The 13700-nt window shown below is 35.9% G+C and overlaps 1 protein-coding gene across 1 annotated transcript in view; it reads right to left on the bottom strand.

Annotated features, from left to right (window-relative positions):
* Positions 1–6380: 6380 nt before the first annotated feature.
* ADGB (androglobin) overlaps positions 6381–13700 on the bottom strand; it is a 112059-nt gene continuing 104739 nt past the window's right edge. The window contains exons 34-36 of the mRNA XM_045572888.1: positions 9347–9437; positions 8462–8645; positions 6381–6702 (exon numbers count right to left, since the gene is read on the bottom strand). Coding sequence (XP_045428844.1) covers positions 6517–6702; positions 8462–8645; positions 9347–9437 — 461 coding nt within the window. The 3' untranslated portion in view covers positions 6381–6516. The remainder of the gene's footprint in view (positions 6703–8461; positions 8646–9346; positions 9438–13700) is intronic.

Here is a 13700-nt window from a genome sequence, read left to right as displayed (position 1 = left end):
GAGGTTTGAGTGTATCAATTATGATTCTTTGGTGATATTTAACAGAAACAAACTCTAGCTAACTAAGGGCAGGAAGTCACTGGTGATATATTTGAGTAACTCATAGATTTGAAGAAAAGTCTTACTAGACAAAAACAAGTGAGGAAGACTCTGTAAGGGAATGGAGAGTCTCTTTGAGATGCTCGTATGGACACAGCTTCAGCTTTTTTGTTGCTGCTATCAAAAGACAGTAGAAGGTATTCAGGACAGGCAGGACCAGCAATGTTTATTACAGTATCCACGGACTTCTGGGGGGGGGGGGGGTAAGAATGGAAATTATTTCTATCCCTTATTTTAACTTCCTATTATATTTACATTATGGTGACAATCATTCTCTTACTTATTAGGTCTACACACAACATACCTATATGACTTTAGAGGAATCAGGTCAGCTTCCAAGAAAGATATACTTTCAAACAATCACTTAAGATGTGGCTAAAACTTATTAACAGGCAAAAAGAAATCCTCAGAAAACAGAACCAGGGGTCATAGAGATCAACTGAACAGAGAGATCCTATAGTACAAGAGCAGACCTGACTAAAGATCTGCCCTACTCTTGGTGGGGCCTTCATAATGTCTCCTTGAGGAATTTCAGAATTGCTGTGAAGCAGTGTCTCCTTTCTGAAGAGTGTTTATTGATTACTCTCTGATCTACAACTGTTTATTGGAATTGTGTAGGGGAATGGGCAAAAAACAAAGGGATCTGCTGGCCAAAGATATCAGTAAAAGATATACACTGCCATAAGTTTGTAACATTCTCACTTTAACTGCATGTATATGAACTCCTTGCTTGCCTTAGGAGAGTGTATAAATTAAGATCCTATTTGAAAAAAGAAGCTGTCTCGACTAGACTATGACACATGTCTTCTGTGAACACTGCAAAATACCTGCCATCTGGTATTATCACAGTCTCTTCAGGGTGTGAAGCTTTCTTTTTTTAAGCTCTGTAAAACTATGTTTTTCAATATTTTCACTTGAGGCCAATCTAATGTATTTTTGAAAATCAGCATAAGCTTCACCCTGGCCAGTGTTTCTCAGTGGATAGAGGGTAGGCCTGCAGACCAAAGGGTCCCAGGTTTGATTCTGGTCAGGGACATGTACCTTGGTTTCAGGCTCCTCCCCGGCCTGGGCCCTGGTCGGGGCTCCTGCAGAATGCAACCAGTCAATGTGTTTCTCTTACATTAATGTTTCTCTCTGTCTTTCTCTCTCTCTTCCACTCTTCCTAAAACTCAATGAAATTTATCCTTAGATGAGGATTAACAAAAGAAAAAAAATAGCATAAGTTTTTATGTAGAGCCATTTTAGCATTAGCTAATAGCCCAAATAATACAAATAGTGTATTTTATTAAACTATAATCTACTGAGAGCCTATTCTATGAGGCTTCATGCTATAATCAGTGGGTAATTAAAATGCACAATATATGACAATTATGATACAATTCTTGCACTTGAGACTATAACCCATTATATAACAGATAAATAAAATATTTATACAAAGTATTATAAATGGTCTTAATGTGATAAACTAGTTAAACAGTAATGGCACAACTGAAGAAATAAAATTTAGCCAAATTTGAAGCACCCAGGGTACTGAGGCCAAGGATTATTGAAATCTGCCAATTACATATGAGCAGACTCATGATGAATTTTAACTTCCTTTCAATAACTTTTTTTTTTAATCATATCTGAAAACCACAAGTGAATCTTTGGATTTCCCCCTGCTTTCTTTTTGTCTTTATCAAGCTAAAGATGATTTAAATGTTGATAAATGAAAAAAAAAGCAAACAAACAAAAAAAAAAAAACACAAAAAACCAAGAACTATAAGGTGTGTATGTGAATTATATTGAATTCAAGTTGACTATTCTAAAAGCTGTTTTCATGAAATTTTATTTTAATCACTTAATGACTTTAGATGGTTTGCTATGGAAATGATGGTCCTTAGAAAAATGTTAGGATTATTTGCCAAAGGTTGTTTTTCAGATATTGTATTGTAAAATATGTAGACTTTGGGCATATGCTAAACCAGAAGTAACTGAGTTAAAACTGGGCTAAGTTCCAGGTGAAATACATGAAAACATTAAAGTTCCTTGAGGAAAAAATACATAGGAACAATTTTATATCATACCATTATTTTATTTTTAAAATATATTTTATTGCTTTTTTTTCAGGGAGAAAGGGAGAGGGATAGAGAGTTACAAACATCAATGAGAGGGAAACATCCATTAGCCACCTCCTGCACACCTGCTACTGGGGATGTGCCCGCAACCAAAGTACATGGCTCTTGATCAGAATCGAACCTTGGACCCTTCAGTACACAGGCCAACACTCTATCCACTGAGTCAAACCAGTCAGGGCATATACATACCATTATTTAAAAATATATATTTTTAAATTGATTTCAGAGAGAAGAAGGGAGAGGGAGAGAGAAGTAGAAACAGCAATGAGAGAGAAACATTGACTGGCCACCTCCTGCATGCCCTCTACTAAGGCTTGATCCTGGGCATGTACCCTGACCAGGAATCAAACTGGAAACCTCCTGTGTCAACTCTCAACCAACTGGGCTGTACTGGCAGGGCTGAATCATACTATTTTTAAACAATGGAATGGTTTATGGACAGATTATTATATCTCTTATGATTCTGACCTTTGACACAAGTTTAATCTTCCAGTAAAAAAAGTATGTAAATTTTCTTTTCAAACCTGTAAAATGTTATAGAGATGTTAACCAATTTTGCCCAATTTCACTAACAAAGTATAATCATGATTTATATTGTTTAAAATTTTAAATATTAACTAATTAGTCTTTGCTATGTAACATTAATTTTGGAATCTTTTCCACACAGGCAAATATCACTTTTACTAGGCTTCTTTGTATCTGTCTAAATATATCAACCACTAACAGTAGAATGAAAGAGACATCATATGCTATCTGAATTGATGGTTCTGAAATAAAAAAATTTGGTAAACATTGAAAATAAGGACTGCCGTTATATTATATACCAGATGGAAAAGGGTTTTACTGATTAGATTAACAAAATGTTTTAAAGGTGGCTTCCTGTGTGGTGATATTGCCATCTGTGCCCATACCTAAAACAAGGATGTTTAACCTTAAGTTCTAAATATATGCAAAGCCTTCAATACATAATAAAACTATTCCATGAAGACACACCTGTGGTTGGAAACTGCCTAAATTGAGATGAAGAAAATCTGTTTTATAATTTACTAGGCAAAAGATATTAGAACAACAGCTAGAAACCAAGTTCCTTCATAATATTAATTTCAGAAATGTTCTGTAAAGTTCATTGGAAACTCTCATAAAGCTGCTATAAATAATTCCATCTGGGATATGATCCAAGCTGTGGGATAAGAGAGGGGGGTGCTAGTGGGGCACACAGTTTCTTTTCAGAGGCAAATTCCCGAACTATGTAGTTCTTTTGATCACTTATCCTTCTATTTCTTAGAGACAGTGGTTGCGAAGGTTTCCTTTGAATGAGAGAGAGAGAGAGAGAGAGAGAGAGAGAGAGAGAGAGAGAGAGAGCGAGAGAGACAGACACTAGGAAAATTTCAGTTAACATATAACACTATGCAATGTTTTAATATGTATACATAGTCTATATATAACAGGAGAGCTTGAGATTAGAAGTCATTGTTTATGTTTGTTTCTTTGTTTATTGTGTGTGTGTGTTTTTTTAAACTTGATTTCTAGAAGCCAGTCAAACTTTATTGAAGTTGTCAGCACATTTCTGATTCATTTAACTGAAGACTTTTCTTTGCCACATTTCAAAATGCATTTAGTGGTCCCTTTGATTTTGCAAGAGGGACAGCCACAATCCTTTCTCCAGTTGGAAGCACCGAGAAATTAAATTTCCCTTACAGTGATGTTCATTATCACCAGACTTGACTATTGACCCAGAAGCAGGCTTGAGACTGCAGAGGAGGAAAACTGTTTCCTCTGCCCTTATAAGAGCCCTGGGAAAGAAGGGGCTGACCTTGAAGTATCTGGGAGGTGGGGAATGGATGCAAAGAGGTAGATGACAGGAGACTAAGGAGAAAGAAATAGAATGGTAGACCATATACTATCCATCACAGATATATCCTGTTAACTCAGTCAACACAATGGAGGGTATTTTATGGCTATGTATTATTCTAAGGCTTAAGCAGTTATTTATTAACCGAGATCAACACACATTGGAATGTTTAACTTCTCAGCAATCTTTACTATTCTTTTACATGGGGATGATCTTGGTGGGGGCAGTGAAACCTCTAAAGTATATTTAGGAAATATGGGTGGGCATTTTGGGTTGTCCCAATAATGGGAGAACTACTGCTATTTAAAGGTTTAAGGTCAAGAAAGTTAGACATTCCCTAATTTTTGAAAGAGTCATATGCAACAAAGAATGATCTTATTTGTTATATGATTTGAATGGACCATTATTCATGTGGTTTCAAAGCAATTTAATGATCCAAGAAACTATTTAAAATATATAAAACGAAGGTATTTTTGCAGTTTTAAAGTTCATTGAATATTTCAGAAATGCAACCATTATGTACAATAAAGGCATACTAAACATTGTTATCTTTGAAAATTTACCAGGGGTTGTTTACCATTTTGGAAAACGTATCACCCCATTCTAAATATGTGAGTCACAACTACAAACCACCTATAAATTAGTCTCCTATTTACTGTTTTAAATTCTCCATGTAAGTAAGATCAGGTAGTATTTGTCTTACTGTGTCTGGCATATAGTCTTTCAGATCCATGTTTTTACAAATAGCAAAATTTCTTTTATTTTTATGGCTGAACAATATTCTATTCTCTCTCTCTCTCTCTCTCTCTCTCTCTCTCTCCTTTATTTCTCATAGAGTCAAATGGAAATAACCTGAACTTTCAGAAACTAGGGGTATCTATATATCATTTCATTATAAGAATAAGAAATTTTTGCAGCTGAATTTTATCTAACTTGAAGAGATTATTTAATACCAGTGTCAATACTTTAACATGCTCTCACACACACATACACAAAGACACACACATTTTTAGGTATATAGCCTATAAGTCAAACATCTACAAACAAAGCAAATATTCATTAATAGAGAATTAGCTGAATAAGTTGTGATGTATTTGTACTGTTGAATATTACACAGCATTTAAAAAGAGTAAGTTATGTTTGACTCAGATTTTGTATTGTTTGGTGAGAAAAAAAATCAAGAACCAATACAGCATGTATAACAAAATGACATTTTATAAAACAAATGATAATATTCTGTAAGGTATTGATGTATGATTATATAAAATAAGTGAAAAATATGGAAATATTCATAGTAGGTTATCATGTATTATTTTAGAGGACTGGAGAATCATAGAGATGTGAAGGAAAGTATAGACAAAGTAATAGAGGAAAACATGCATGTGTATGCATTTTTAAACAAAATTAGATGTATGTATAAAGAATTAATTTTTAAAAAAAATAAAAATGTAAATAAATGCAGAAAGTGAAAATCACTTGTCACAATTAAATAGCTTTGACTTGGTAAAATTCCCATCTGAGAAAGTCATGATTTAGAAGTGTGCTTTTGGGAAAGCCAGTTTCCTTCTAGTGACTCAGTTATCTACTCATATTTTTCTAAAACAACCATACAAGAACATGTTATGTCTTACATAAAATACCATGTGGTACACATGACAGGAGACATGTTTGTGATCACATTCTTTATGCCTGTTTTACCATGACTCAGAGTTCCAATTCATAGTTCTAACACTTTGGATGAGTTTAAACCACAATAGCTCTTGCCCAGTAAGGGACGTTTATTGAGACTCAGCTTGACAAAACAAAAGCACAAGTATGAAACATATTTTTTAAAATATTGTAAAACCTTTCAAGTTAAAGATAATTTTTTTCTAAGAACAATAGCCATTTCTCTCATCATTGAATTTTTCAAAGGCAATTCTGTTGGCTCATTTATGATCTTGTTTTAGTATTAACTAAAACTAGAGCAATTCAGAGTGAGACATACATTTTATCACATTCTACCTATTGGAGGCATTTTTATTGAAATTAGAAAAATCAAACTCCCAATGACTTCAAATAAACCTTCCTGAGAAGAAAACGAACAAATTAACATTAAAATACAGAAACTATTGAGGGGGTGAAAGGCTGCAGGACGAGAGAGGGAGGGAGAGGATGAGAGGGCACCCAAAAGGCTTCTCTCCTTCTTCCCTCTCTAGGATCTGGGCCTTGAGATAGGAGAAGGAAGCCACTCTGGCCACCCACCTGCTTGCAGTAGTAGTTTTCTCCTAATAAAACAATGCAATGTGAAAAAAATAATAATAATAAAATACAGAAACCATTTCTAGGGTAGGAAAACTTTTAATTTATAACTTTCTTTTTTTTTTTTTTTGTCAATAGGAAAAGTTACAGATAACGAAAAACAGGATCCCCTTTTTCAGAAGAAAGGTGGTATTGCGTATTCCCTGGTTACTTTTTCTTCCCTTTCTTTTTCTTGTCTTTTTCATGGGCTAAGGTGGTCTTCTTTGCCGTCTCTGCCCGCATTGCTTCCTCTGCAGCCAGAGCCTCCAACCTCAGGCGCTCAGCCTCCAGCATCTTGTTTCTATATTCTTCCCGAATATTGAAGATCTTTTGACGGGCTTCATCTAAGGAGTCCTATTTCAAAAGAAAAACTCAGACCCACTGCTAAAAGGTTTATGGTCCCAGAAAACAAACAAACAAACAAACAAACAAACAAGCACATCAATGCAAGCCCTTGATCCTTTCTTTATGCCAGGACATTCATGGGGGAAATTATTGAAGAAAGATGATGTAATGGTCTCAAATGTTTATCAATACATACAGCATGAAATAGTAACACAGGGTACATGAGATTTTAACAGAACAGTGAATAAAAGCCTCAATAGGAGGAAAATAAAAAGTTAATTAAATAGGCAGACATTTTGACAAAGCAGCTATCTGTTTTAAATGAGTTCAAATATAATCTACATCAAATGTATAGTTCTCATGTGTCTCTCACACTAACTGTGCTCAATAAAGTACTAGTTCCTCACACATAGTCTAGTCCTGACAAAATATATGAGTTGTATTGTACTTACAAATAGCATCACCTAATCCATTGGTTATCTTTGTTAGTGTCAGTTTGGCTATCATTCTTACCATTTCGAAAAAACTGTACAGTATTCATCAAAGACACCAGTGACCTAGATGTAGCTAAATCTAAGATAATTTCTTAGTCCTATTCTTACTTAACCATACTCTCTCCTCCTGAATCAACGGACCTCACTTAGTTTCTTTGACATCGCACCCTCTTAACATTCCTTTCACTTCCCTATCTGTTCCTTATCAGTCACCTTTGCTTATTTCTCTTTTTTCTCCGTCATCTTTTTTATTCTGAATTATTTATATAATATATTATAAATGAAACATTCTAATGGAGATATATAAACAGCTCTTAAAATGATGTTTCCAAACAATTTCTATTTCCACAGGGCAGCAAGGGGTTTATCTCTTTTGTTTATGCTTAGGAGAGTCCCTGGTACAAAACTGCCCAGAAATATTTGTTGAGTGAATAAACTGTGGAAACTAGAAACATTAAAATAAATAGTTTAGAAAAGAAGAATAATTTTCAAAACTGTAGACATGAACACTTAATGTCAGTTCCAGGTAACATGCTAGAAATGGATTAGGAAATAGCTGTCAATAAGGCAGTGATTCCTAACTTAATTTGCATTTCTGAGAGCATGGCCACAGTTATGGTGCAATGTGTTGTCTGTTGTTTCAAGATGATATAATGAAAGAATGAATGCTGGCTATAAGAAAAACTTCTAGAAATGTTTTGTCTTCATTGCTAAATTCTTCAAGAAATGTTCGATAGTTTTACAAGGTGAGAGAAAAATACTGTCTACTAAAATAAAATTGGTTTTGCTAAACTATTTGCACGAGTACAGGATAATAGCAGTGACACTAAAAAATATATGGTCAGAGCCATCTTAAGGGTTTAGTGTAAATTACATTTAATATGTGTCAGAAATCCCTTGAGGATTGATAAGTTTTCCTCCTATCTGATGAAAAATACGATACCGATCATGTTTCTTTCCTACCGCCAGCCTAAGTTTTGGCTGCCTTAAGTCTGTTAAGGCAATCTTCATCAGCTGTTTTCCAACTTCACAAACATTTTGTTGTCTTCTCTCTCATTCTTCTCACTTTGTGGACTGATTCCCAATACAGCATTGTAGAGGGATTTTAGGGAATAATTGAAATGAGTGTGTATAATCAATTTGCCATCTTCTCTGAGAAGTTGGGAACTAAATGTTTCCAAGACTTCTTTGTTCCCAGGCACTATGTGACTCTGACACCTTTTACACAATGCAAAAGAATGTGTCGACTGTGATCTATGCATTTTTAGACTCACCCACATTTCTGCATACATCTCCAGGCCTTTATCCTGCAGTTTAGCCCGTTCTTCTTGGTCAATGTCTCGAATGCTAAGGATCCTGGCCCTATACTGTCGGAACTGGTGAACCTCCTCCGCCTTTTGCATTGCCTGCTGCTGATTCAGGTCATCTGTTTGCAGCAGAGGCTCATTGTTTGTTCTCCTTCATATAAGAAACATTGAAAGAGAGGCAGTAAATGGAGATGGAAAAAAATAAAATTAAAATAAAAAATAAAAGAGAGACTTATATCATTTGGGAACTCTAAAATGAATTTTATCTTAGAACTCAAATAATTTAATATCAACAGTACGGTGGTCTGAATAAAATCAAACATTAGGAATAGAAAGAATAAACTATTATTTTTAGATGGACTATCGATATGTTCCATCCATGAAGTCATCGATATTTTAGAAAATTACTTTACAAAAATATCAGTATAATTAGATGCACCATTTGATAAGATGTTTGTGGAACTAATGTTTCAAAATATGAGTCTGCTTTTCAGGTCTTTCTTTTTAATTTAAGCAGCTCAACCAAATAATTTTGAAAATGTTTCCAAACGTACTAAAATGCTTGAGTAACTACCTCCTTATTGGTCCTATTATGTAGTTCTTAAGAAAGCTGAATCTAACTAAATAATGGAGTAGGTATGGTGAGAATTTTCTGTGGCTCAACTCACCTTGATCAAGCTGCACATTAAGTCTTACAGAAAACACTGAAATTCATATGATTCTAAAAATTTAAATACACTGAAAATATATTAAGCATTTATTTTCAAATTTAACTTACAGGTGTCTATTAGTAGTGTATCCAAAATTCTACAAACACAGATGTCTTCATTAACTATGTTTACTAAAACTTACCGTACATATTGACTTATATCTAGATCTTCTAGTGCCTTTTGAATAAGTCGTGGAGACACTTCCAAAAGTGAATGAGATCGTGTAGTAATCTCTGTTTAAAAAAAAAAAAAAAAGTCTTAAACTTAAAAAAAAAAAGTCAACAATGACTAACTAAATGAGTGTTAGATTTCATTTTAATGAAAGATAATATTTTCTGTTAAGAAAACAATGATTGATTGGACTTGCCTTATTTAATGATTTTAATGTGTTTTAATATGCCTTAAAATATAATTGTTTTATATTTATCTTCTACTGATGTAACTATACTTACAGTTAAATAAAAAATAGGACAAAATGGCCAAAACCGGTTTGGCTCAGTGGTAGAGCGTCGGTCTGTGAACTGAAAGGTCCCAGGTTCGAGTCTGGTCAAGGGCATGTACATTGGTTGCGGGCACATCCCCGGTAGGGGGTGTGCAAGAGACAGCTGGTCAATGTTTCTCTCTCATCGACGTTTCTGGCTCTCTATCTCTCTCCCTTCCTCTCTGTAAAAAATCAATAAAATATATTAAAAAAATAGGACAAAATGAATATAATCTATAAGAAACATAACAAAATATTACTCTAATATGGTTAAATGAAGATGGGAACAAAAATAAGTCATTTAAGTTATGAAACTATATTATAAAAAAATTAAATGGCCCAACATTTAAATAACTTGGTTTATATGTGAAAGCTATACTAAGAATGCATGGGTGGAACATAAAAATGTTTAAGACACAGTATTCTATCTTCAGAAAACTTTTAGTCCAGTGGAGTAGGCAACATACAATAGATAAACAATGAATGTCAAATTAGTAGGAGCTTTTTACTCTATAGACCAATATAAACCCATAAAAACAGAGTTAAGAAAAATTTCAGAATCTAGGATACTAACCTACCATCAACCTTTCCAGTCTATTTTATAAAAATATATTTATTTTTAAATTATAGTTGACATACAATATTATATTATTAGTTTCAAATATATAACATAGTGATTATATATATATATATACTAGAGGCCCGTTGCACAAAGATTCATGCAATAGGCCTTCCTTCCCCTGGCTGCCGGCACCGGTTTCCTCTGGCACCCAGGACCCAGGCCTTCACCCTGGCTGCAGCAGAGAAGCCAAGCCTCTTCAGTCGTGTTCAGCATTCAGTCTTTAGTCTTTGATTGGGCAGGAGCCTTCAGTCTTCACTCTGTGACTGGTATGCAAATTAACCCACCATCTTTGTTGGGCTAATTTGCATACCCACTCCTGATTGACTGGTGGGTGTTGTGGAGGTACAGCCAATTTGTATATTTCTCTTTTATTAGTGTAGATATTATATACTAGAAGTCCAGTATATAGATTGGGCCTGATCCCCACAGGCCAGATCAAGGGACCCCACCAGAGCACAATCTGTGCATCAGGCCTCTAGTCTATAGTAATCAAAGGCCTGTGGCTATGACACCATAATACAGAACGACCAAAGACTGCTGGTGTGGCGAGGCACGCACGGGAGGGCGAGGACTTGACTCTGGGTCTTGCATCCTGGTGGGAGTCAGTCGGGGTCTTGCTGGCACGGCTGGTCTGGGTCTCAGGTGATATCCTGTGCTGGGTCTCTAGTATACAGATAAGATCTTTGGTTAATCAGTTCCCACCTTCCCCTCTCCCACTCTCCCTCTAGATTCATCAGTCTGTTCCATGTTTCCATGCCTGTGTATTAAGCTTCTTTCCCCTGGTGGTCAGTGCACATCATAGCTACCAGTCAAACAGTCAAATGATCGGACAGTCATTAAGGCTTTTATTTAATGAAGTTATCACCACAATAAGTCTGGTACCCATCTGTATATAGTTATTACAATATTATTGACTCTTAGGGGGCATGGCTGGCTCTACAATATATTCCTGAGACTTATTTTATAACTGGAAGTTTGTACCTTCTAATCCCCATCACTTTTTTGCTCATTTCCCCACTCCACTCCTTTCTGTTAACCATCAGTTTGTTTTCTGGTATCTATAGTCTATTTTTGTTTTGCTTTGCTTATTAATTTTTTTATATTCCACATACTAGTGAAATCATATGGTATTTATCTTTCTCTGTCTGGCTTATTGAACTTAGGATAATACCCTCTAGGTGCATCTATGTTGTTGCAAATGGCAAGATTTTATTTTTTTTATAGCTGAATAATATTCCATCTTTCTAGACCATTTAGTTTCTTTCTTTAAAAAATTACTAAAGTATAATTTATACACTATAAATTTGCCCATTTAAAAAGTATATTTCAATACTTTTTAGTAAATGTACAGAGTTCTGCAACCAGCACAAAAATCCACTTTTAAACAATTTCTATTCCCCAAATAAAACCTCATGCCCTTTTACAGTCATTCTCCAGGTCCTCCTCAAGTCCCAGCCAACCATTAATCTACCCTGTGTCTCTATAGTTTTGCCTTTCTTGGACATTTCATGTAAGTAGAAATGGTAAAATGATTTCTAACTTTTCAATAAACTGACAGTCATATTGTTTGATTATTGTTGGCTTTATAATAAACTCTGCAACCACAAAATCATAATCCTCCTCCTTGGTTCTTTATCAGAATTAGTTTGGTCTTTCCGAGCCTTTTATATTTCCACTAGAGGCCTGATGCATGAAATTCGTGCAAGGGCTTCCGCCCCTGCCACTGCAGCAGCTGCCTCTGCCTTGGCCTCCACCTACCATGGTTTTGTCTGGAAGGATGACAGAAGGACATCCAGTCTAATTAGCATATTATGCTTTTATTATTATACAATAGATATAAATTTGGAGGTCAGCTTATCAAATTGTGTAAAACATGTTCTAGAATTTTAGTTGGGAAAGCACCAAATTTTCAGATCAATTTGGAGAGAATCCTACCTAATAAAAGAGTAATATGCTGCTATACCCACAAGTCACACCCACCAGCCATGCCCACTAGCCAATCAGAGTGAGTATGCAAATAAACCCAACCAGGATGGCTACCAGAAGGGAGGCTTGGGTTTCCCCAGCAATGGAGGAAGCCAAGCTTTCCACACATTCTGGTGGGTCCAGGTCTCCACTCAAGGATTCAAAGTTTCAATTATAGAAGTAAACAAATCCAAACAGAAATGGTAGTAGCCACAGATCGAGCAGGAGGCTTGGCGTCCTCTCTAAGCTACAAAGTTTCAATTTAGAAGGTAAATAAATTCCAGATACCATGGCCTCCACTTGGGTCACCAGGGGGCGTGATTGGCCTGCAAACCACCACAGGCCCCTCACCCAGGCTGCCCCATGCCCCAAGGGAACCCCACCCTGATCTGGGACACCCTTCAGGGCAAACCAGCTGGCCCCTACCAGTGCACCATGCCTCTAGCCTATCTAATAAAAGAGTAATATGCAGATTGACCATCACTCCAACACTCAAGATCAGGATAGCTGCCCCCATGTGGTCAAAGATCCTGCCCCAATGCGGACACAAGACGGCCACCACAAGATGGCCAACAGGGGAGGGCAGTTAGGAGGGACCAGGCCTGCAAGGGAGGGCAGTTGGAGGTGATCAACTCTGCAGGGGAGGGCAGTTAGGGGTGACCAGGCCGGCAGAGGAGGTAAGTTGGGGGAAAACAGTTAGACATTAATCAGGCTGGCATGGGAGTGGTTAGGCGGTGATCGGGCTGGCAGGCAGAAGTGGTTAGGGGCAATCAGGAAAATAGGCAGGTGAGCAGTTGGTAACCAGCAGTCCAGAATTGTGAGAGGGCTGTTTGACTGCCCGTGGGATCAGGTCTAAATGGGCAGTAGGACATCCCTTGAGGGTCTCAGATTGGAAAGGGTGCAAGCTGGGCTGAGGGACACTTCCCTACACCCTTGCATGAATTTCGTGCACCGAGCCTCTAGTTAAATATAAATATACTGTATTACTATATTGAATCTTCTAATCCAAAGCATGGACTATCTCTCTCTTTATTTAGATCTTTTAAATTTTTTTCAGTGATGTTTTATAACTTTCAGTAGGTAAATGTTTCATTTTTATTAAATTTATTTCCATATATTCATTAGTGATGCTATTATGATGGAAACTGTTTAAATTTAATTTTGATTGCTCATTGATAATATGCAGAAATAAAAGCTTATTTTGTACATTAATCTCTATTATGTGACCTCATTAAACTCACTTATTAGTTGTAAATGATATTTTTGGTTTTTTTCCCTCTGACCCCTTAGGATTTCAATATACAGGATCAATTTGTCTGAGAATACAGTTTTACTTCTTTATTTCCAATATGGATGTGTTTTATTTATTTTTTCTTATTGAGATGGCTAGAACATCCTTTAAAATATTGAATATAGATGGTTAGAATG

The sequence above is a fragment of the Pipistrellus kuhlii genome, unplaced genomic scaffold (assembly GCF_014108245.1).
Source record: "Pipistrellus kuhlii isolate mPipKuh1 unplaced genomic scaffold, mPipKuh1.p scaffold_m20_p_5, whole genome shotgun sequence".
NCBI lineage: Eukaryota > Metazoa > Chordata > Mammalia > Chiroptera > Vespertilionidae > Pipistrellus > Pipistrellus kuhlii.
This window is presented reverse-complemented; position numbering and strand designations above follow the sequence as displayed.